The sequence below is a fragment of the Lasiodiplodia theobromae genome (assembly GCF_012971845.1).
Source record: "Lasiodiplodia theobromae strain AM2As chromosome Unknown scaffold_7, whole genome shotgun sequence".
NCBI lineage: Eukaryota > Fungi > Ascomycota > Dothideomycetes > Botryosphaeriales > Botryosphaeriaceae > Lasiodiplodia > Lasiodiplodia theobromae.
The window spans coordinates 883657-907768 of record NW_023336563.1 but is presented as its reverse complement, the minus strand read 5'-3'; the positions used below and the strand labels follow the sequence as shown (position 1 = coordinate 907768).

The 24112-nt window shown below is 54.5% G+C and overlaps 9 protein-coding genes across 9 annotated transcripts; 5 read left to right on the top strand and 4 right to left on the bottom strand.

The window, feature by feature from the left end:
* Positions 1-169: 169 nt before the first annotated feature.
* LTHEOB_2942 (ATPase family aaa domain-containing protein 1-a) lies at positions 170-1141 on the bottom strand (the record flags this gene model as incomplete). Its single annotated transcript, XM_035511810.1, has 2 exons — positions 170-1014; positions 1072-1141. 2 exons carry the CDS (start codon positions 1139-1141, stop codon positions 170-172), a joined length of 915 nt encoding a protein of 304 aa, XP_035363668.1.
* A 1775-nt stretch (positions 1142-2916) lies between these two features.
* LTHEOB_2941 (uncharacterized protein) lies at positions 2917-5463 on the top strand (the record flags this gene model as incomplete). Its single annotated transcript, XM_035511809.1, has 2 exons — positions 2917-4092; positions 4150-5463. 2 exons carry the CDS (start codon positions 2917-2919, stop codon positions 5461-5463), a joined length of 2490 nt encoding a protein of 829 aa, XP_035363667.1.
* A 2954-nt stretch (positions 5464-8417) lies between these two features.
* On the bottom strand, positions 8418-11114 carry LTHEOB_2940 (GNAT family protein; the record flags this gene model as incomplete). Its single annotated transcript, XM_035511808.1, has 1 exon — positions 8418-11114. The coding sequence occupies one exon, from the start codon at positions 11112-11114 to the stop codon at positions 8418-8420; it is 2697 nt and encodes an 898-aa protein (XP_035363666.1).
* Positions 11115-11638: 524 nt separating this feature from the next.
* LTHEOB_2939 (MFS general substrate transporter) lies at positions 11639-13345 on the top strand (the record flags this gene model as incomplete). Its single annotated transcript, XM_035511806.1, has 2 exons — positions 11639-11823; positions 11875-13345. The coding sequence occupies 2 exons, from the start codon at positions 11639-11641 to the stop codon at positions 13343-13345; spliced, it is 1656 nt and encodes a 551-aa protein (XP_035363665.1).
* A 507-nt stretch (positions 13346-13852) lies between these two features.
* Positions 13853-15250, top strand: LTHEOB_2938 (F-box domain cyclin-containing protein; the record flags this gene model as incomplete). Its single annotated transcript, XM_035511805.1, has 1 exon — positions 13853-15250. One exon carries the CDS (start codon positions 13853-13855, stop codon positions 15248-15250), a length of 1398 nt encoding a protein of 465 aa, XP_035363664.1.
* Positions 15251-16099: 849 nt separating this feature from the next.
* On the bottom strand, positions 16100-17549 carry LTHEOB_2937 (uncharacterized protein; the record flags this gene model as incomplete). The annotated part of the gene is made up of 3 exons (XM_035511804.1): positions 16100-16407; positions 16600-16773; positions 16826-17549. The coding sequence occupies 3 exons, from the start codon at positions 17547-17549 to the stop codon at positions 16100-16102; spliced, it is 1206 nt and encodes a 401-aa protein (XP_035363663.1).
* Positions 17550-18786: 1237 nt separating this feature from the next.
* Positions 18787-20122, bottom strand: LTHEOB_2936 (tRNA pseudouridine synthase D; the record flags this gene model as incomplete). Its single annotated transcript, XM_035511803.1, has 2 exons — positions 18787-19379; positions 19429-20122. 2 exons carry the CDS (start codon positions 20120-20122, stop codon positions 18787-18789), a joined length of 1287 nt encoding a protein of 428 aa, XP_035363662.1.
* Positions 20123-20508: 386 nt separating this feature from the next.
* On the top strand, positions 20509-21866 carry LTHEOB_2935 (uncharacterized protein; the record flags this gene model as incomplete). The annotated part of the gene is made up of 3 exons (XM_035511802.1): positions 20509-20549; positions 20609-21342; positions 21595-21866. 3 exons carry the CDS (start codon positions 20509-20511, stop codon positions 21864-21866), a joined length of 1047 nt encoding a protein of 348 aa, XP_035363661.1.
* Positions 21867-23060: 1194 nt separating this feature from the next.
* On the top strand, positions 23061-23783 carry LTHEOB_2934 (uncharacterized protein; the record flags this gene model as incomplete). Its single annotated transcript, XM_035511801.1, has 2 exons — positions 23061-23529; positions 23593-23783. The coding sequence occupies 2 exons, from the start codon at positions 23061-23063 to the stop codon at positions 23781-23783; spliced, it is 660 nt and encodes a 219-aa protein (XP_035363660.1).
* Positions 23784-24112: the final 329 nt, after the last annotated feature.

The window sequence follows — 24112 nt, the reverse complement described above, 5'->3', positions numbered from 1 at the left end:
TTACTCGACACGAGATCCATCCCGAGCGGGTTCATAGAACGAATCTTCACGAATAGCACGAAATTGCCCAAGACAAATCGACATGATGATACACTACACTGCATCCCACAAATTGAGGCGCCAATCGGTGCCGAGGCAGAACTTGGCCACGCACCACACTTCTCCGAAGTTAATACTCTTCTCCAGCCTCCTGATTCCTAGCATGCTTCTCGAATTTTTCATATTGGGCTGCCGTAGTCTTGGTCATGCCCGTCGCCCGAATTGATTGCAACGCGGACATGAAATGCCGCCGCTCAACAACGCGGACGTCGGTGTCATCGGACTGTTCGCCAACGCATTCGAGAGCAGCCTGAACGCAGAGACTCTTAAGGTCAGAGCCAGAGAAACGGGGCGTCATCTTGGCTAATTTACCAGCGTCGATGTCAGACCCGAGCTTTTCGCCCTTGAGGAGGACCTTGAGAATGCCCAGCCTCTCATCGGTCGTCGGCAGGTCCATGTGAATGTGCACGGGAGCGCGTCGCAGCACAGCGGGGTCGAGATCAAACGGCCTGTTTGTCGCGAGCAGGATGAAGGGGGCTTTGACATCAGTTGCCAGCCCATCCCACTCCATAAGAAATTGGTTGATCATAGAGCGGATGTGCCTCTGTTCGCCTCCCTTGCGAACTCCAAACATGGCGTCTGCCTCGTCGATGAAGACAATGCATGGGTGAAGCTTTCGGGCCAGGGAGAATATAGCCTTGATGACCTTTTCGTCGTCTCCCCAGCACTTCTGCCACATCTCTGCGGCCGAAACGACAAGCATGTTCATGTTGGACTGTCTTGCCAAACACCTGCAAAGGAGGCTCTTTCCAGTACCCGGAGGTCCATAAAGGATCGCGCCTGTGATTCTGTTCGAGCGAAGAACGCCGTGGCCAAAGGCTTTGGGCTTCCTCAATGAGAGCGAGGTGACGTTTTCCAGCTTCTGGATTGTCAAAGGATCGACAAAGATATCCCTGTAGTCTGGGCAAATGGAGTCTTCACGAAGTATCGTCAGTATAATGGTCGAACTCTGGAGTGCGTGACGCAGCTTACCTGTGTCTACGATATTTTCAAGAAGCATCCTCTCCCACGCGCCATGTGCCATCTTTCTCCACTTTGACATTCTCTTTTGGTGGGAGCGGCCAGCAACGTCTCCTTTACTACAGTCTCGTTTGTCTTCACTGCTGTCATCGTTGTCGCCGCCGTTGCGGTTCAGCCGCCCTCTTCTAAAGAATCTGCGGATGGAACCGAAGAGTCCTCGAGAAAACTTATCGTTATCTGAGCCCCTGCACAACCCTTGCCCTTCGGAATCTCTCTTGCGGGCGGCCTTTTTCAGGAAACCGATAAAGCCGAGGTTTCTTCGATCGTCCTCGTTGTGATTGCCCTCCTTTGGTTCCAGTATAATGTTCTGGGAGTCATTTGTGGTTTCTTATCGAGCAAGGATGTCAGTAATAAGTCTGTCTGTGCCTTAAAGGTTATCAGGGATATTTACCTAGACCACCTGTAGCATTGTCTGCCTTTTTGTCGGCGGAGTTTCGTGCAGATGTTGAATCGGAGTCAAAGCTATTGTGTCGCGCTACTGGGACAGACGTGGCAGCGCGGTAGCATTTGTCAAGTTCGCACCGGGAGCCGACAGAAGTTTCGATGCTTTGCATGGTCATTCTTGACGCGGCCTGCAGAATGTCCTGTGTACGCAGTAACAAATTAATGAATTAAGTAGTCTTCTCCACTTATTGTGTTAAGAGATGCACACAGCGTTTCTGCCAGGGGCAAAGCACTTAGAAATTACAACACTGGTTTCGCCCCTCTATTGTACCGTGACAAATCTGACGAGTGGCTGTGTTCTTGTCGAAGCCGCAAGCTGGTTTATTCTTGCCACGCTTAGGAGCTACGTAATTGTCAGCTAAGCACAGTGGAGGCTTTTCAACCTTGCCAGGATGAACTGACGACTCGTGCCTCGCTATTCTCCGCTATTTACCACCGAGTTTTGAATCAGCCACACTACTGCGTCAGCATATTATAAGCAAGCATTTGTATTAGCTCGATGTGGCGAGTGTTTCACCCCGTCGGACGTCCGGTCGCAACGGACGTCCGACAACGTGTAATTAGCCGGCCAACACCGTGTAATTCACCGTCCAGCCCCCCTGGGCGCTCATTTACACGTTGTTGGACGTCCAAATGGGTGCTGGGGCCAACAATTTCATGGTCCAAGGGGTGAACTTTGCCACCTAAGGGGTGAAAATAACCTTAAATCGTTAGTCGGAGCGCCCATTTAGATGTCTAACAACACGTAATTTGCCGTCCAGGGGGCTGGACGGTAAAATGCATGGTGTTGGCCAGCCAATTGCGCGGTTTCGGACGTCCGATTGGGGGCGGGCGGCAACGGGGTGGAACAGCCAGGCTGTGGCGTGCAGATCTAGGCTGCAGCGAAGACTGTTGCAAGACACTGACCAATGAGCGAGACACAACGCTCCAGCGCAACGAGGCGCAATTCTTCACCGCAGAGATGCGCAATACTCGTGCGCAGCAATGGATCATGCGCTCCAGCATGCGGAAGAGCCTTTCGTCCTTACCAGTGACCCGTTGTTGGCAGGTGAGACCGTCAGGATGGGTATTTACTATTTAGTGCTTTCTTTCGGGTAGCTCAATACATCATCCGTTCACCCGCTCAGCTTCTCGTATCAGCCTGCCGCGACACTGTTCCTGACATGACCTAGTTTCTAAGCAATTTTGTCTTCCCATCTCGATCACCATTTCCTTTCTGGCTTAGCAAAGCTCAAAAGATGGCATACTTTAGTTCCCTACTTCCAACGGTGAGCTCTATTTCCCGCTTCCCAGTGATTGTTTACTTCTAGCAAAGCAATAGACGTACTCACATATCACAAGATTGCCAATGAGATGATGCCAGCGTCGCCGAAACCATCTGAACAATCCGTTTCCTCCGGACAAACATCCTATGCACTCCCTACTGACTCTGCCCAAGGGCCGAGCCACACCACCAACGCGAATCCACCGCCGAATCTCACGCGCCGTGCTTCTGTTTCAGCCAGCTATCCTCAATTCTTCAGTCGTCAGTTCCGTAGGTTTACACGGCGCTCTCCTATAGATCCAAGCGTACCTGTCGTCCATGAAGACGAGGGTGCACCAGCTCCCCGCGGCGCCCGGGTGGAGGCTAACGCTCAAGATATCCGTCGCACCATCTTGCCGCGGAAGCCATCTGGTCAGATAAAGTTTCCAGAATTCGACAGCCTGGAGGCATACTTAGTTACTGGCATCGATGAAACTACAGCGAAGCATTGGGACGACGAAATCAACAGGCTTTTGGATGTCGTCCAGCACCCAGAGAGGCCGTTGAAGTTCAACAACGCAACGTTCGTGGGAAAAGAAGGGGAGCAGGGGTACCGCGACTTGTCCACTCTTGCCCAGAAGATTTTGACAGCCATGTCCATCTGCATGCTCGACAACGAGAGCATCATCGCTAAGCACTGCAGCCTTCTTTCCAGCCGGGAGCGTCTCCAAAAGCTGATCCCTCAGATCAGGATGAGCCTCAACGCTGGCGAGAGCGGTGGTGATGGCAGTGCGGATGGGACCCTCCAAGCTACCAATGACTTGATTGATTACATATCCGCCGTGTTCGCAAGGCTGATCACTCAAACAGCAATAGGCGGCTACTGGCAAAACAATATCCTGGGTGTGTTGGTAAAGCGGGTGGCCAAGATGAAGGAATTGGTAAAAGATATGGAGGCGAATGCATACACTGCAATCAGCAACGGAGAGGCTGCTTATGACAGCATTCGCAACACTGAGCAACTGGACACGAGCAAGATGGACGAGGAGGAAGAATGCGAGGAGCTCCTACGCATGCTTCATGCGAACACAAAAGAAGGAATTGCGTCACCAGAACAAGTCGAGCTGGTGCAGTACTGCTCCGATCAGGCCAAGTTCCGCTCTGGGATAAACACAACGTTACGATACATCTTCCTCTCACTACGCTTTCTCGATCGTTCTGGGCTCCCAGCGACGGCATACGAGATATGCGCTGTGGTCTATGAGACGGGCTTCGAGGGGTTCAAGGTGGGTTCCTTTTCTATGCCTGCACCTAACGGCGTGCTGACACTGTTGCTTCTGCAGGCTCTTCTGTTCCAAGACAGAGATCTCGAATACTCCGCCACATCGGACCTTGACATGCTCAACACGGCGCATTCGGCGTTCAGCATCTTGAACCACACTGTCGTGAGCCTCGGTCATGAAAAAGGCAACGGCGGCGAGCACAAAACGAACATTGAGTGGTGCTACAAAGAATCCGCGAAGAGAAGCCGCCTCTTATCGGAAACCGGCGACCAATTGGAACTCATGGACCTCTCTGGTCATGATAGACAGATTTTGTCTCTCGGCTCAATGGAAGAGGTCATTACCGTCATGGTGCCCTTGGTGATGACCAGCCCGATCTTTGTCAGCAACTTCACCTCGTTCAAAACCATGATGGCGCTTACCGGCGACGTCAAAGACATCGTCCGCCCCTACGCCGAAGGCCAGTTCAGTGCATTCTTCCGCATGCACACAAGCGATTTCGGCATCAACGCCGCTCGACGAAAGGACGTACTCGGGCTGTCTCAGGCTGTAAACCGTGGCCTCTTCTCGCGGTGCAACCTTCTGTCCATGCCCAGACCAAACGCTCAGCAAAACAACGCCAAGCAGCTCATGAAGCTCGCGGAACTGACATGGGAGATGGATTCCTGGGTGATGGACGAGAACTCGGTGACCGTAAACTGTGATCTATATGTCTGGGCTGTCATTGCCGGGGCCGTCATCCTCGCGGGCGGCGGCATGGCCGTGGCCTTCAGCGTCGGCAACCGCATCCAGGGCGTCGACCCCTCCAACATGGCCACGTACACTTGGGTGCTGGCGACGTTCCTTATCCTGGTGTGCAAGAGCCTGCTCGTGAGCGACTGGGCGTGGAACGATTTCCTTCACCGGCGCGTCCGCTGCCGTTCGGTGTCAGAGCTGCACGCCGTCACTGGTATCAACGAACAGCTGATCGTGGCCAAGCTGCTCCATGACGAAGGTGGCCACTCAATCCTCAAGGTGCGCGGCCCGTACAACTCCGTCTTCTTGAACAAATCCGACGACGGCTTCTCCATCGACTGTCCTCCCGATCTTCGAACGCTGCTGCTTAGCGGCCTGACGCCGCTCAAAGTCATCACGCCACGGGGCTATGCCCTGGTCTGTCTGGATGGTCGCCGCGGTACCGAATTGGCCGTTGTTGAGCACCAGGGCACAGAGTCCAAGGCGCATCTCGTATGTGAGGACTTCAGTCGCATGGCGCAACGAACGGACAGGCGTCGCCCCCATCATGCGATCAGGCTGCCGCTGACCCGTTCGAAGAGTTTGAAGTGGAAGATGGTTCAGGGCATTTACAATGTCATGGATGCCGTATTACTTTAGCCGATTTTCACGCAAGCCTTTTTAATCTCTGCCGAAGCTACTATATCTTTCTCCGTTTGTACCATTCTCACCTAAGATATATACTCTTGCAATTTCTTGGTCTCGTGCCCTTGTAATCTTATCCTGTAAAAGCCTTTGTTATAGCTTCTCTTCAGACGATTTTTCCTGGTTCCTCGCGATTGCCTCTTTCCTCTGTCACGGCCCAAGGCCAGTGTCGATCCAGATATTCTCATGGCCGATTATGCAAGAGTATTTCCAATACGTTCTTCAAAATAAAAAAGAATCAAGACGCTCGCAACTCCGGCTCGAACAACTCATGAAACCTCTCACTCCCTCCCCCCAAGTCACCCAAGCGATAAGACACCCCATCAATCTCGCAGCTCTTCGGAAAATGCTCCAAATCAATCTCCCGAAAAACAAACTCCTCCCACCCATCCACCATCGTCCAATACGCCTCATCTTCCGACGCCGCCCAATGAAACAAGTAATTCGCCTCCAGCGCCCGCAAACAGCACCGCAACCACTCCGTCCACGACGCCGCCCGCACCGACTGTCCCACCTCCGCCTTCCACCAAATCCACTTGTACCACGGACAACGGCCGCATTCACACTCCACACACGGCGTCCTAGCGAAGCGGTGGAAACTGCCGTTCCGCCGATCACTCCGCACGCGGATATTGAACGGTAACACTATCCCATCGCACTTCCCGCCCGCGGGCCTATCGCGGACGACAAGCATGTGCGCGACGGACCGGCTCGGCGAGTGGTGGCCGCCGCCGCCGTCGAGCGCCCACACAGGGACAGCCAGGCCGCCAGCGGCCGCGAGCTCGCCGACGACCGGGGCGCCGCCGCCGCCGCGGCGCTCCAGCCAGTACCCCTCGTACCCGGCGCGCACCGTGGTCTCGGGCAACGTGAAGACGGACTCGGCGCTGTCGTTGGCGAAGGAGGCGCGCAGCGCGTTCGTGCCGTGCAGCTGCCACCACGCGTGCAGCGGTGGCGTGGGCGGCGGGCCCGAGTAGCAGAAGCAGCCGCTGTCCGTGTACGCGTAGAGCCCGCCGTCCAGGCCGGGCCAGGTCCACCCTATCACGGCCTTGGTGGGCCATTCGAGCACTCACAGCTCGAACTCTTCTGGTAGGGCCGGCCCGCAGGATAGCGAGCGGAGGTACCGGACGCGGTCGAACGGCCGGAGTACGGGCAGCACGCGGCTGCGGCTTGGCAGGAAGTAGGGCGAGTGGATTGTGTCATCCCACAGGCGGAGGAGCTCTCGGCGGGCGCGACGGAGGAAGGAAAGGTTATTATTGATGAGCACTTGCCAATGCCTTGACGCGTTGCGCAGTAGGATCAGCTCGCGGAGTTGTAGGTAGGATGCGATTTCTAGCTGCAGCTCCACAGGGAGGATATCAATAGACATGACAACGCCGTTGTCCGAAGTAGGCGTAATCTGGGCAGGAGTGTCGGAGATATATGGTCGGTGTTCTGCATGGGAATGTTGGCGTGGTTGAATTCTTGGCCTTTGCACGACCTTGGTATGCTGTTGCCTGCTAATTGTTACACCATTACGCCCCGTCTGTTCGATACCTCTCACAGCCAATGAAGATGAAGAGGTACACACAAGAATTTTCCATCCCAGTGAAATGCGTAGTTCGCTTTGCAACCATTTGGTCCGAGACGAAGAACAGACAGATTCGTTCACTTCCTCCTTCCACAACAGTCAATTGTACCGAGTGAGTCACTTTTTTTCGCAGTTCTGCGCGGCAAAGCGGCAGAAGCCACAGTTGGCGTGGTCAGGGAGCTGACGGCGAACGCCGACGTCGAACGGCAAGACCCCGCTGCTGCACTTGCCGCCGGGGCGGTCGCGGCGATGGGGGCGGTTCGGCCAGTTGTAAACGGTGAACCTCCACGTCCACTTTTCTAGTAAGGGTGCTCGGAGTTAAAGTCTTGTGAGGCTTAGGCTCATCGCCGCTAAAGAAGTGATCGATGATCGAGTGGTATGAGTTGACTGACTTCTCAGTGATGAGGCTGGTGAAATTCTTCCGTTCTGCAGCCTCCAAGCGTACATCAAGAGATGACCATCTACCATGGTGTTGTGTGGGACGGCAGGCAACTTGTGGGACGGCGGAATGCTAATTCAACGCGGGGTCTCTTGAGGAGCCACAAGCCGTTGGCGGGCTGGAAATCGATGGCCCACAACTGTAGGCTAGTGGTAGTTGGTCGCACGGTATATGGCATGCACAACTGTAGGTCAGCCTTACCTGGCGGCACGATACGCGCCCTCCGTAAGGCAAGTTGTTTTGCGGTCGGTGGACGTAGTCAGAGCGTGCGGGGAGTCGTGAATCAGGCATCAGGCAGGTGTATTGAGCCAAGCACCGTGCTCCCTGCTGGCGTACCACGGGATTGTACGTGGGGTATGTTGTCGCCGCTCGTTCCCCGATTTCTTCCGGGGTCATCGGCAGCGACTTTCTTGGGGATTGTTCTGCAATTCCATTGGTGTATCCCGACGTCAATACCGTAAGCGCCGAAATAGTATATCGTAGCCAGAATATGCCCGGAGAAGTTGAAATCCCCTGTTCAGCAACATACCTTCACAGGATTCGAAGTGATATAGTCACAAGCGATCTTGTGATTTGCGTCTATACTGCAAACCTTCAGGCCCGGCTCAATGGGATCATCTTTGTGGACTATGGACTCCGCTGACACGGAAAGATTATGCAGGGTCCTCATGCAGGGGAAAGTAAGAGCGGAACACGGGAGATATTCCTTCCTTTGGTACCTGACTGAATCCAGTTAGGCGCCCGAATGTGTCCTACTTGATCTTGAGTACGTACCAGATAGGGAGGTAAGAAAACCCGCTATCCGTACCCAGTCCTTCTCTGGCCTCCTAAAAGAGAGCCATCCCAAATACTCTGTCTTTTTATCCTTATCCTGCCCCTTCCCGCACCCGCCCCCTTCCACTTTCACTTCCCATCCGCCCCCGCCCCCGCCCTTCTCCACTCCACACTCAAATACTCCCTCCACGTCCTCAACCCCACCTTCTCATACCACCCCACCAGCGTCACCCAATCCACAAACACCCTCTCCACGCCCCTCATCCTCATCTCCTCCAACGCCGCCGCCACCATCGCGAGCCCGACCCCGCCCTCCCTCTTCGCCGCATCCACCCCCACACACGCCACGAGGCCCGTCTTATCCGGCTTCCCCAGCAATTCCGGGAAAGCCAGGTCGGGCAAAAACACCTTCGTGCCGGGCTCCAGCATCATCGTCCACGCAATCTGCTCGCCGTGGCCGCCCCCGCCATCACCGTCCGACGATGACTTTTTCCGCTCGTCGTGCGCGACCATGACCTGCCCGTGCAAGCCCGCGGCCGCGAGCGCCTCGTACCCCTCGACCCAGCCGGCGTAGTGGCCGAAGTTGCGGCGCTGCTTGGCGAGGCACTCGGCCTCGCCGGCCTTGGTCCAGGGGCGGAAAACGATGCCTTTGTTCTGTGCGCGCGCGATGCGCATGCTAGCGTCCGGGTCGGGCGCATGCGTGGCGACGAGGTCGATGCAGAGGTCGCGACAGGTTTCGCCGCGGGCCGTGGGGGAGTTGCGGCCGGCGACGAAGCCGCGGTGGAAGAAGAAGTTTTGGTTGGAAGGCACGATGTCGAGCGGGAGCCCGGGGAAGAAGCGCGGAAAGGAGGAGCCGATGGAGAGCGTCTGGCAGGAGTGTGGTGGTGAGCAGAGGTGCTGGCGGGCGTGCGTGAGTAGCGCGGTACCGATGCCGAGTTTTGCCAGGAAGGGATGCACGATCAGGGCGGTGATGAGGCCTTTTGGCGGGGCGCCGGCTGGAGCAGAGGGTGCGGGAGGTTGGATGTGGGTGGCGATGAAGCCCACGACAGTGTCGTGGCGGCGGACGACGAAGTGGGCGGCGCGCGGGCGGGTGAGGAGGTCGGCGAGCCGGGGTTTGGAGACAAGGTAGGTGGGTAAGACTTCGTGCCACAGGGCGCAGACTTGGTTCATGTCCCGTTCGGGAGAGAAGGGTTCTGCGGTGTGTTGGTGTTGGATTTGCTCGACGGGCAGATGGCCTTGAGCTTGGGTGATGCCGAAAAGGACGTCAGCAGCCGCTGTGAAAGCCGCAGGGGTCGGCTCGTAGATTGCCAAGTAATTCTGTATCTCATCGGCGGAGAGAAAATCATATGGATCGCATGTAGCGACTACGATCAGCTTCTTAGCTGTGTAAGCTACCTTGATAGCCATGTCTGTTTGATACGGTGCAAGCCGTGCGTTTCTGGTGGTCAGAATGACGGCGTCTGCGGCTGCAGCAGCCTCGAGAACTTCATCCGCGTTTGATCCGTCTTGGTAAAAGCGAAGGTCTTGGATTTCGGGATGGTGATTTCTCAAGATGTCGATAAAGCTCGGAGGTGTATATGGACCACGGGTCTCGATTTGGCCGTAGTCGACCACGCCGCTGGCGACGGGCTTCTCTCCAGGCGAGATGAAAACCAGACGTTGGTCCTTGGTCAGAGGAAGGGTTCCGGGTTGCAGTCGGACCGCTGTGGTGCTTGAGGCATACACCCTTGATGCGAGCTCGGAATTTTCCTTGTTTATGGTGGAGAGCTGCTTGAAGGATGCATGCGTCTGACCTGCTTGTTTTCCTTGGGCAAGGGTGAATTCTTCTTGGGTGAAGGACTTGACCCTCTGCCACGACTCCTCGAGCTGGTGCATGAAGTCTTCATCCTGCGTAGCGGCATCAAAAACAGCCTCTAGAGCCCCGGCCTGCAGATCGATGGTGTGGCAGATCATGACCGAGTCGCAGCCAGCCTTGAGAGCGGTGACAGCGCCTTGGACAGTGCCACCGCATTCAGTACGGATGGCATTCATTTCCAGACAATCCGACACAATGACGCCGGTAAACTTGAGATCGTACCGCAAAACTCGCAGGATAGTGGGGTCGAGTGTTGCGGGCAATTTAGAGTCTCCGATGACGATGTGAGCAGTCATGACGGCCGGAACCTTCTCCGTGACAGCACGCCTAAAGGGAATGAGCTCGCATTGTTCCATGTCTTCCCAGCTCTTCTGGATGAGGGGCAGACCATAGTGGGAGTCAACAGCAGTATCGCCGTGGCCGGGAAAATGCTTGACGCATGGAATGACGCCTTCCTCGCGGAGCCCGTTCAAATTAGCAGCCGCCAGGCGCGCGACAGTGTAGGGATCGTCGCTGAAAGAGCGGACGCCGATGACTGGGTTTTCGGGGTTATTATTGACATCGCAAACGGGGGCGTAATTCATGTTAATTCCGAAGGCTCGCAAAGCCTTTCCAGTGGCACGACCGACATCGTGGGCGTCGTCAATGGAGCGGGTGGCGCCAAGAGCCATGGACCCTGGCAGCTGTGACGTAATTGGAGGCTTGATGCGAGTGACAAGGCCATTCTCCTGGTCGATTCCGATGGTGAGCGGCTGGTCATGACCAGCGTCTTTGGCGATTTGCTGCAACTCGGCTGTGAGAGCGGCGAGCTGTTCTGCGTCTCGAACATTGCGCTGGAATAGGACAATCTGGCCGACGTAATAGGGCGCACGGATCAGTCGTTTGATGTTCTCATCAGCGGTTTGGCTGTGGAAGCCAACAATGAAAAGGCGGCCGATGAGGCGGCGAAGACGGTCGTCCTCAGAGGGCATGATGTGAAACAGCAGGATCTACGCGATACCTTAATAGGAAATTCCGGAACCGACTAAACGAAGATTCCTCTCAGGAACGGAAGACGAGATTGCGATTGCTTGTTTTTGGAGGATTTCGATGCATGCGGCATGTGGTTGGCCAGATCCGAGGGTTTATCTCAAGAGAACGATGAGGGCGATCGCACGAGTCAGTTTTTGGTGATAAACTGATGATGTGCGGTGTAGGATGAGATGGTGAGGACAGATAGCGCGTGGATGTTTTGGCGGTTGTGGTCGGCAGTGGGGGCGCGGGGGACCCAAACAATAGCGGGGTCGTCCGACGATAAGCCCCGCGATCGACACGAACATCACCGTTTGAGCATCATCCACCGGAGCCAGTGACCATCTGCGCGACTGTCAGCAACGTACCTGCGTGTGGTTACATACCTCCAGTGCGCTGCATGTCCCACCATGCCTCGTCCTCTTCCTCGTCCGAGTCGCGTCGTCGTCCGTCGCTGGAGCCCTTGCTCCGCCCTGCTTCCACCATGACCGACCCCAACAGCGAACGCGACACCAAACTGCGCGCGAACCTTGAGCAATACGAGCAGCTGTTCGGCGCCGACGAGGACGCTTTCGATCAGCCCACCACCACCCGGAAAGAGCTCTGGTCCTACTACCTCTACTACAATGGTGACAACGGCGTCGGGCCCGGCTCCTACAGCCAGACACTGTGAGTCCCGCCGGGTATTTGTCCCGCGGCCTGGCCTTGACGTACTCGCAGATTTCAGTCCGCCCTGACCTCTGCCGGCCATGACCCTGCCATCTCGCCTCCCGTCGCTGGAAACTGCGGCGATGGCGCATGCGTCGTTCCGTGGGGGAATGGTACACGCAGTGTTGCTTCGGTCGTTCTCATCGCCAACGGCCTCTGTTTTGCCATCATGACACTGCTGTTCGTTTGGCTTGGAAGCGCTGCCGACTACGGCTCGTTTGGACGGTGGCTGCTCCTCGTTCTGACCGTCATCTGTTGGGCCTTCCAATACGGTTTTATGAGCGTCAAGGGAGCTGAGCAATGGCGCACTGCTATGGGCTTGTATATTGTCAGTTACATTGCCTACGGCGCCACTCTGGTTTTCTACGCTGCCCTGTTTCCGCGCTTGGCCCGGTACATGCCGCACGTGAGAAAAGCCCGGGAGGAGGACCTGAAGGAGGGAAAGATCAGCCAAGAGGAGTACGACAAGATCGAGAGCCTGGAGAAGAACCATCTGTCCAACATCTCTACCGCCCACTCCAATATAGGCTACCTACTGACTCTTGCCATCAACCTGAGCGTCCTGCTTCCGATGCAAGGCAACGATTACGCAAACAACTGGGCTCATTTCCTGACCAATACCTACTGGATCATTCTCGGCATCTGGTGGTTCATCTTCCAGCAGCGTCGCCCAGGCCCAAAGCTTCCAAAAGGCTCCAGCTACGCCACCATCGGCTGGAAGCAAGTCGCCCTCGCCCTGAAAGAGGTCCGCCACCTCCCCCAGACCTTCATCTACCTCGTCGCCTTCTTCCTGCTGGCTGATGGCCTCAACACCACCGGCACCCTCATCAGCATCATCCAAGCCGACCAAGTCAACTTCAGCTTCCTGCAAATCACCTACCTCGGCCTCTCGCAAGCCGTCTGCTCCACTTTCTCCACCTTCACCTTCTGGTACGTGCAACGCTATTTCAAAATCAGCACCAAGCGAATGTTCATGGTCACCAACTTCTTCTCCGTGCTCATCCCCTTCTACGGCATGCTCGGCCTATGGACGGACCGCGTCGGCTACCACCACATTTATGACTTTTGGCTCTACAACATCCTTTTCGGCCTCTTCCAGGCACCCTACTACGCGTATGCCCAGACTATGATGAGCGAGGTCACTCCGCGCGGTTACGAAAACATGTTCTTCGGCCTGTACGGAATCACAAACCGCGCGAGCTCCATCATCGGACCGAACGTGGTGCAGGCTATCATCAACAGCACCAATAACAACTGGCTTGGTTTTCCATTCCTGGTCGCCTTGTGCGCCGCGGCAAGCGTCGTTATTTGGTTTGTTGATCTGCAGAAGGGGAGGGAGAACTGCAGGAAGTACGTCGAAGAGAGAAAATTAGTGCGCGTTGCACGGGAGAGCGGGCGGACGGTCGAAGACATTGTCGAAGGCGCTGCTCAGGATGGGGGTTTGACCATCGAGACAGTGGATGGTGGGCGGAAAGGCACTTGAATGATGGAGCTCAGCACGCGGCTCGTATCGTTTTTGAAGATCCAAACCACAGTCTCGCTACCGAATACCAGCCTCCCACCAAGATCTTGCAAAGTGCTACACAACTTTATCAGCATTCAAGTGTATGCTTTGCACAAGCATTTCGGTATCCACATTCAATGGAGTTAAATATGGCCGCTCCGGTTGTGGTTTGTCTCTTTTCAAAGATGAGGCTTGGATCGTAAACTTCTCCATCGGGGAACCACGGTTGACGCTTCCGCAAGGGGGGATGGAGGTATTGGTCCCTGAAACGGGCAGACCCTGACATTGGATATTCACCCGGCGGGCGTTACACATCTGCCCACCATAGAGATTTGCCCACAGTGGATATATGCGTACAATAGACTTTTAACTACAGTTGCTTACTTAAATCTAGACTATTCTCCCTCTTTGTAAAGAATCACACCCGTTCTACATCGATCATATCTACCGTTACTACTCCACGTGACGACACCGCTCATAACAACTATGTCGCGCATCTCAGCTTTCGAGGCTCTTCCGACCGAGCTAACCGAGGAAGTCGCCGGATACCTGAACTCCAGGGATTGTTGCAGTCTCCGCCAGGCATCGCTGAAACTTTACTTCAAAGCCGACTACATATTCCGCAAACATTGCACCCACGTGCAGGTTGATTTCGACCAGGTCCGCCTGGCCCAACTGTGCACGACATCTCAGAACACAGGCATGGCCAGAGCAGTAAAGATACTGACCATCGTGGTGCCTGACGAGGTCAGGAAAGGAGGTAAAAATGCCGGCTTGCTCCACGCATGCATGAACGGACAAGCCAAAAACACGGTAAATGAAGAAATCCAGGCCGCTGTGGACAACAGCTGCTGCAGCACTGGGGCGTGCGGGTCCCTCCTGACCAAGTCGCTCAGGCAGATGGTCAACGTCACAGACGTGAGGATCACCGGCAATTATCTCGACATGGCACACATCAAGTGCAGCGGCATGTCTCTGATCCCCTGCCGCTCCAGAGACACCCGCCACCGCGCCGTGCCCGCCATCCTGAACGCCGTCAGGAACAGCGGCATCACCACGCCAATCAGCCTCTCCATAACCGAGCTCACCCGCCGCCGCGACCACCACCCCGTCAAGAAGACCCACGACACCTCCCCCCGCTGCTTCAATCCCCTCCCCGAACTCGACGCCGCCGCCCTCACCAACGTGCACCAACTCCGCCTCGGCCTCGGCGGCCGCCGCCTGCCCAAGCGCGTCTACCTCGACGACGTCGCCGCGCTCCGCCACTCGCTCCCACTCACCCCGACACTAACACTGCTCGAGCTCAGCGGACCGCACCCGGGCCTGCTCAACAGCGCATTCGAGCTCATGGCCGACGACGCGGGCTACACCGCTTTCCCGGCCCTCCGCTCGCTGCGCCTCGCCGACGACGCGACCGTCGACGGCGTGCAGCTGGCCGTCTGCCTGCAGGCGCTGGTCCCGCAGCTAGAAGAGCTGTCCCTCGTCGGCCTCGCGCTGGCCGACGACGCCATGCACTGGATCGACGCGCTGCGCTGCATCCGCGTCAACCTGAGCTCGCGCTTGCAGCGCTTCCGCTTCGCGCGCAATGCGCATGCCGGCCAGCTGCTGCAAAGCCACGCGCTCACGCTGTGGGATGCGGACGGCGACGGCGTCGCGTGCGTGCGGGATGTCGATGTCGCGCAGTTTGGGAAGTGGGCGCGCTGGATGTTTGAGGATGTGGAGGAGTGGGTTGCGGTGTTCGCGCTTGATGATGATGATGGGGAGGCGTTTGAGGATGTGGCGGCGCGCGTGGGTGGGGTTGGGGCCGCGATCGATGTCTTGATTCAGGGGTATTACGAGGCGCTGGAGTCGCTGGATGAGTTTCTGTTTTACTGTTTGCTTTAGGGTGGTGCTGGGGCAGGGGATGGGGGACGGTAGGTGTTTGGTGGATCGGAGGGGCGGTGGACGGGGGTGGGTGTTGTAGAGAGGAGAGCGGAGATTGTTAAACGCGCGGGTCTGTTCTGCTGGGATTACAGCAATGCGGGGGTAGTTGGAGCGCTTATCTAGATACGTTTGTTCACATTCATGCCATGCATTTATACCCGGGTAGACGCCGGAACCATTGCAATTTCACATCACCTATAGAGCTACGTTCGTGATTGACACAAGTGACGACGATGCAGCCAATCAAAACCCCCGCACGCCGCAGCAACTCGGAGGGCGCATCTCGCATCACGGGCCAGCGTGGCCCATCCTTTACAAATCCAGTGCCAATCTGCATCGTGGCTCTGCTACTGTGGTTAGAGTGCCCATGACTTGAACGAGAACCAAACCTACTTGTTCTGATCGTAGGTGAACCTTTGGAGCTCTGAGCTGCTTCTACCTGCAATATACTCGTCACTGCTATCTTCAGCAGTAAGAAAACCTCCTTTGCACCCTGGCTGTCACCATTTTCTCAATCATCCACTTCAAGAATCTGCATGACGTAAAGGTTATAGCGCTACATCTGCACAACCACAATGCCACTCATTGGGGTGGCAACGAGTAGCCTTGTCCCGCATCGCAGTAAAAACATAATTTTACTCATGTAGTCTAACTATTTTCTGTTTCATTGGAGAAGATCTCTACAATCACCATCACAAAGTAGAAACACACTGCCTAAATCTTTCTAGTGCCGAGCTTCTTCCAGCAGACTCATGCCGGAGCAAACCATCCACGTAATCAGCACCATCCGTCCACGAAACCGCTGAAGATCTACTGGATGCGTACCATGACCATTTCCTCCTTCCAGTCCTGCAAGGCGCTCCTTACCCCTCTTACCTTAGCGACCTCCGCAAATTTCGTGTCACCGGAGTCGAGCTCTGAGCTTTTGTCGGGCTCCCAGCACATGGCCGCCCTCACGGCTACGCGAGAAGGTCTGTCTTTTGCATAAAACCAATGGCTCAACCCTCCAAACCTTCCTTTGATCAGGAATGTCTTGTCCAGAATAGTACGGAACAGGTTAGACCAAGCATCCCGTGCAACCCGACTATAGTCCGAGCCAATGTACGACGTATCGAACACTGATAGACTGGTTAAGCTTAGGTCTTGCAGTGAGGATGAATGTGCGATAAAAAAATTGGTGAATAGTTCGAGGTTATCTATCCTGCAGTTGTTGAGATGGAAGGATGTGAGGTGCCAGCTGTAATTGGAATGCAGCACATGTAACCAGTTTGGGAGAGTCTGATTGTGACATGCACAAGCCAAAGGCGGACATTGGCCGTTGCTGGAGCCGATGTCGTATCCCACCCCACTCTCCATCACGCCCCGCATGCCCTCCTGCTGGAGCCATTCATCCTTATCGGGGGTGGTAATAGTGAGCTCTTTCAGCTTGGGCATTTCATCAAGCATTTCCTCGGTGTAGAAACGCCAATTCGTACCATTGAGTACTATGCTCAATTAGCCACTCAAAAAGCCCAGATGAATACACGGGACACTTACGGACGTTGCTGTCTACAACACGAAATTTCTCGATATTTTGCAAGCAAGACAGCTGAGTGCTAGAAAGAGCCCCTGGAGGGTACTTCAGATACTCTTCACCCTTCTCATCCTCATTCTCATCTCGAACCCATGCCCAAGAACCAACTGCCTCATCATAGATCAGCTCAGTGATTTGCGCTCCGCTTGTGTGTACTACATCCAGCAGAGAGCTGATTGACCATTTAAAATGATCCGTCGTGTCAACCCGGGGATCTTCTTCTTCGCAATCCTCGATCTTTACGGGTATAGCCTTTAGCTCAATTTTGCGCAGGTTTTTGAATTTGACAAAACCTTCATTAAGAATGGATACCGCCTTGTTGAGCTCATCCATCTTTGTCCGGCGATAGAAGTCCTTGTTGGCCGGAAAGAAAAGCTTGATGCAGTCTATGCGAGGCCCGACCTGAGGAACATTGGCCATGCGGCGAAGGGTGTCCAGCCCAAACTCGGTCATCATAATGCCCGACTTGCAGACCCATGCCGATGTCTCGTCGTGGAGTGTCTTGGATACACAGTGCAGGGCACAAATAGCACGGTTCAGGAATACGTTCTTCTCGTCGTTGACGACGTGTTTGCAGATCATGTCGAATAATTGTTGCTCGAGACCAGAGAGTCTATCTGGTGCGGGCGATGTTAGGGATGCAGGAATATCCTGGGAGGCAGACTGCTTGACGCGTTTGCTAGACATGGTCAAGGCGCCTGCAATGCTTAACGGAAGGAATCAGTTGCGCGCCGATAGGCACTCCTTTTCTGAAAAATATGGACGGAGGATGGTTGTAGGCGAAATGAACGGCAGGGTAGGGTTTTTAATCCAACTCGTTTGCGCGCCAGCCAGGAAGATTTGGACGGCAAGCTGGGAAGAAAAGCTGCTCGACGCGCCGTCTCACAGATGCGACGGTGAAGCAAACACCAAGCTCCATTCCGGATTCCATGTGACAGACAGAGGGGGGCCTTGTAAGGGAGTAGAAAGACGGCATTCCATACCGGTGAAAGCCACAAAGCGACCTAGAATATGGCCGATGCTAAGTTTACTATTAACCATGATGTTTGGTTGGCAATTTGGCGGCGGTGATTCTTGCACCAACCGATGTTGACAATCACACGGGAATCTTTCCGGCGCAACCCGCAACTCTAGCATTGAAGAGGAGCTTTGGTGAAAGTTTCGTGAAGCGACGGGGCGCAAGGTGGAGCTCGTGAGGCGCGACGTCACCGGGCCAGCGCAAACCAAAGATTAGCAGTACGGCAAATATTTCGCGCAGCCTCCGTCAGGTAAGCGAACAGTTCGAACAGCGAGTGATGACTGAAAGCGTTTCGTCATTAGGAATTCGGTAGGTCTTGGTGTTGGGTAAGGCTGGACACGTCTCACTTGAAGATGCAAGGATACGTACCGGAAGAGTGGGCGCTAAGCTTTTTACAACTATCCTGCTGAAGCACTCAGTTGAGCAAAATTTACCTTGTTTTTCTGTTGCGGGATTCGTCTGAGCCATCTCCCGAAATGTGCAGACGCCCTCGCCTACATTACCAGCAGTTCTATGGTGCCATTCAAGTGACTCTTAGGCTGACCCGCTTCTCAAAGCACTGTTCGCTTGGATAGGTCTAACATCTGCCCAAACTTTGCATAATTTTTTCCCTTGCGTTGCACAATGCACTGCGAAAACTTCGCCGACGTCGATAGTAAGAAGCAAACTGTGCTAGATTGTATTTCAAACTTTCTCTACTCTCCTGAGAACCGCGACCGTCCTTTATCGTTTTGAGTTAGCAAAATGACGGAAGTTTCTGCAATATCAACGGCAATACAGAAGCAAAAGACCCGAATAACCTTAGCCCAGACCTTGCCCAGCATTTTCGTGGCCCAATAAATCCCCACGTAATTACCACCGGCGAGCAATAGAATTCATGATGCACAGGCTCGGCCCGGAGGAGTTTCACGAAACCACAACCATAACCATTCCATCCTTCCAGTCCGCCAACGCACGCATCACACCCCTAAGCCTGGCAATGTCCTCGAACTTGCGGCCATATACGTCGAGCTCCAGCCCATTGCTCTGGTCCCAGGACATGGCCACAGACAGCCGTTTGCCTGGGTGCCCATGACGCCAATAGAGCAAGTCGTGAAACTTCCCCCTTGTTAGATTCATCTCGTCCAGAATGATCTGGAAGATTTCGGTCCAGATCCTTTTCGCAATGATCTGACATCCCAAGAGAGTACGCTCGGAATCTAACACCATCACCTCACTGAGGCTCAGGTCTCGCAGCGTGGGTGAGTGTGTGTGGAGAAAATTCCCCAAGACGCCGACGCTCTTCACCGTGAAGTTGCTAGCGTGGAAGGATGTGAGACGCCAGTTGTAGCTGAAATAGAGAACGGTTCTCACCCAACCTCCCGAGGCAGGCTTGAAGTAGTTGCGCCCGTCTCCTTGACGCTGTAATTTGGGAGCCATAGGGGTGATTGTGAGCTCCTTCAACTTCGGCATTGCACGAAGGATTCGCTCGGTGTAAGCGAACCCACCCGCTAAGGAGTCTGGCATCTGCATCAGCTACTATGGATATAGAAGCAACGGTGCACTTACAGTCGTGTTCTACGGTGCGGAATTTCTCAATGTTCTCGAAAGTGGACAGCCAAGTGGGTGGAAAGGGATTCGGAGGAGAAGGCGCCATTGTGCCGGCGGCTGCCTCATCGTAAATCAAATCCGTGACGCATATTCTGGTGGCATGTATCGCCGATAGAGCAGAGCCTGCTGACCATGAGAAGTGCTTTGACGAGTCGTTCAGAGGGCTCGCATTAGGCCGAAACTGAGTCTTGATTCCGCTAAGCTCAATCTTGCGCAGGTTGATGAGGCGAACAAAGCATTCAGTGAGGATATCTGTAAGGCGTTTGCAGTTGTTCTTCGTCTGATGCCAGTAAAACGACATCTCAGTCGGGGAGAGAAGCTTGACGTGGATGATGTTATGGGCAACATGCGGATATCCAGCCATGCGGAGGAGTGGCTTCAAACCGGATTCAGTCATAGGAAACCCCAACTTGCATATCGATGTGGATGTCTTTTCCAAGAGTAGCTTGGATGTAATGTGCAGGGCTCTAAGGTCTTTGGCATGGCTGAACTGGAGTTTGCGACCGGACATCTTCAGTAGAGAATCGCTCTCATAGTTCATGAGATAGTCGCATATACGCAAAAACAATTCTTGAGGGAGGGCCGAAAGTCTGTCGGGACCAGGCGGCTGCGGAGCGCGCTTGGCAGCGAGCCTGGCGCTCCTTCTGACCATGGCGATGACTCGATGCATGGGTGAGCCGGAAGGCAAGGTGCCGGCGAAGGTGGGTTTGGAAAGTGAAGCTCTCGCAGGGAAGAGGAGCTTTCGCGGAGGTTCGGTCAGGTGAGAGGGCGCGAGGTTGGGTGGAGTTTGTCGGACGCGCAGCGCGTGTCGGCGACGTCACCGAGGGACCCTGAACCAAATCTCAGTACCATAGCAAAGCTGGCGCACCGCCGCTGCCAAGACTCGCGCGGGCGGTTTCCATTCACAGATGGTTGCTGGTGACTAGGCTCCACGCCCCCACGACACCTCACCTTCCTCCTCGCACCCCCAACCAAGACAACAGTAAATCCAGCTCGAGGCGAAGTATCATTAGCTCCTCCGACTCACGCTTCACCCTCATGGCACGGTCGACCTTGGATGGAGGTCGCCGTCGCGCCCGGTTCGTCATAGCCGCGAAATGTCTGTTGCAATCACGAATACTGACCGCGCGATGAACAGGAAGAAGAAGGACGACAAATACTTTGCGCTGTCCTTGAAGCCTCCTCTTCATAGCCGCTCGCCGCTCTCCGACATACCGCCCGACATACTTCATCTTGTCGCGGACCTGCTCGACTTCCGCAGTTTCTGCGCGCTCCGTCGTACCTGCCGTGGAATTTGCAAGTGGCTGCAGAAGATGTTCGTCGATCGCTATGGACCCGACCACCTCAAGCAAGACCTCTCATTCGACAGCATGGACTCCTCACGCAACTTTATCGAGCCCATGTTTTCATCCAAGATTGTCACCATCGATTTCTTGGCCTCCGACTTCGACAATGCGAGATTCGAGCGCGAAAAGCTGACCCTGCACCCAAACTGCCGTGCCATACGGAAACACCGTAATGACAAAAGGCATGTGGAGCTAGCATCGAAAGGGGCCTTCGCAACGATGCTTGCAGACTGGCTATCTAAATACCCCAACCTGAAGATCATCCGCTTACGGAACCAGATGCTACCGTTTGTGGATGGCGATGAGGTGGTGCATGAAGCTGCTCCGCTTGGGTCCTGGCCATTCTCAACGTTGATCGCGGCCCTGTCTCGCGCCAACATCAGCCTCGCTGAGCTCTCGCTACATGACACTCGTGACGCACAGGAGCTGGACCATTCTCTCATTCGAACCGGCGGAACAATTGCAGATGTTGGCGCTTTGTCCAACCTGAAGACGATGCGGCTGGAATTCAAAGAGCATTTCTATAGTAAGTAACTCATGAACATCAGGACCAACAGCTTCCAGGACACACATCTGACCTTCCGAGTGTGTCGAAAAAAAGAACACACTAATTTTCCTTCACAACATCCCTCTCCACAGAACTGCATGTTGAAAATACGCTAATGTCATTTTCCTGCGGCAGAAGGGACTCATTATCGCCGGCTTCAACAGGCCATACACTCTGCCCCCTCCCTGGAGTCCCTCTCTCTTGTTACTCAAGGATGGTCCTGGTCTCCAGGTGTTGGCATGAACTACCTTGCAAGGAATATTGAGCTGCCGAATCTCAAGGCCTTGATAATTGACGGCTCAATCGACGACGAAGATCTTAAGAAGCTCCTGAAGAAGCACAAAGGCACTTTGCGGGAATTCACGATTATGACTGACTGCACCGTATCCCCTAATGCAAACATGATCCTGAACTTCACCCGCCAGCACCTCTCCCTTGACCACGGCCAGCTAGTCATTTTCTATGACGATCTTTGGACCGGACGTGTCGTTCTAGATCACTAGGGGAACTAAACAAGTTGAAGGCCTGGAAAGGATGGAAATTTTGGACTGGGGCTACAAATTGGGATATATGGTGGTGCATGCTTGTTGCAGATGTGCTGTACAGCTGGATAGCGACACAGACACTGAAGATATCTCTAAGCAGCAAGACAGCTATCAATTCTGGGCGTATTGAGGCTCCTGAAAGTGCGGATTACAGAGAGGTATTTCGAAACTATTGCTCAAAAATAAATGTACAATTGGTCCTTTACGTGTATGTCTACATGATTGCTGCAACGACAATGACGTGCACAAAGTCCTCCCAGCGGCCAGCCGTAGTTTTTCGTCTTTCCATACGGAGTCCTTGTCCTTCCAACTCGAACGATAGAGTAGTGACTATATTCAGGCTATCTGCAGATTTTCTACGAGCGTGGCTGTTGTTTGCTTGTCACTTTCCGGAAGTTTGCCTTCTAGCGACTTTAGGTCCAACACTTCCATGGAGTTGTGTGACATGGGAAGATATTGCACGATGACGGCATTTCGACCCAGCATTCCGTCTAACCCCGCGAAAAACAGGCAAACACTGCGTTCGTGAGGATGCACGTGACAGCGTCGTCCGCGATGCCCATTTCCACCGACAACCCTCTGCATATCGTACGGTTCCATCGTCTGAGATGGAGTTACACAACGCCATCTTTCCGCCTCGCAATCGCTGAAGTTCGGGAGTCGGGAGTATGCGCTTCTGAGTGCGGCTGGGTGGTTGGCCGGGATAGGCGCCAAGCGGCCGGAAAGTCGTCTATTACACAAACTACTATTAAGAAACGTGCGTGTCATGCCTTTTCAGGTATCGCTGGGAAGAAATAGTGGTAAGGCAACGGGAAGAAATAGTGGTAAGGCAACGGAAAAGCTACCGGCACACGGCACCAAGCAAGGGATGTGGGGCGTAGCGAATTAACGTTTTCGACCAACGCTATAAGCAGGCATGGACTGAAGGCTGCTTTCGGACAGAAGATACTTGCATCTGATGCATCTCTACATCGCAGTCGTGAGAGGACTTCAAGCAATATGTATATAATGAGGCACGATGGAGCACGATTCTCAACTCATCAGCTTATCACATCTCATCAGTCCAGCACACTCCAACTCATCATCTCATCACTCCAGCAATCCCCAATTCCTCCAATCAACCACCACCAATCCCCATTCCAACCTGACAAGATGAAGTTCTCCGCTGCCATCGCCGTAGCCTTCGCTACCCTCTTCACGAGCGTCTACTCGGCGCCCACCAAGGACATCGAGGTCCGCGCTCCTGAGGCCATCGACTCCGCTGCCGCCGCCGTCGACGACATCGACAAGCGCCAAGTCGGCATCTCGGTGACGGCGCAGATAACCATCGTCGTCGTGCTGCGGGGCACGCTGGACCAGGTGCGCGTGCACACGGGCAACATCAACAACACGCTCAGCACCATCAACAACGACTCGAACTGGGTCGTCCGCAACAACGCCATCATGGCCGTGCGCTCCGAGCTCACCACCATCGGCAGCATCCTGGCCGGCGCCACCTCGCAGATCGGCACCCTCGGCGGCAACCTCGGTGGTGACTTGAACGCCGTCGCCTATGTTGGCCTTGCTATTGCGTATGAGGTCATTTACACCATTCAGTTTGCTGTTAACAGGCTCGGTGCTGGTAAGTTTCCTTCTCCTCCTTCTCCTTCTCCTCCCTGAGTGACTGTTATCTAACCCACCACAGGCGTCATCGTTGTTCTCGGCATAATCATCAACAACCTCATGAGCGTCCTTGCTGGCCTGATCTTGGCCATCGACATCGTGGCTCGCGGCTCGCTCCAGATCGTCTGGGGCTCGCTGAGCGCCGTGGTGCCGCGCCTCCTGCCGGCCATGGGCTCCATTGTCCTGGGTCTTGGATACCTCCTCGGCTTCTAGAGGGGGACCAGAGCACTGAGATGGGGGACTACACAGGTGGCCTCTCTGTCACAGTCTGAATTCCTATGTAGCGATCAAAAGTTCGTGGCTCGAAATTTAGTTTAGTGTAGAATACAAGTGCTTTCTCAAAACAGTTCCATTGTGTCCTACGATATCTGACTTCGCTTTAATCGTCGTGATTGACTAGCAGAAAGGATATGGTCGAAGCATACAGGGGGTTATTGCAGCCGGCGCGTAGAATGAATTTACTTTTCGCTCATACCATTGGTAATTGTACATTCACGTCCGAATGATAGCTTCAACTACCCATACATGTCCTTTTTTGCACT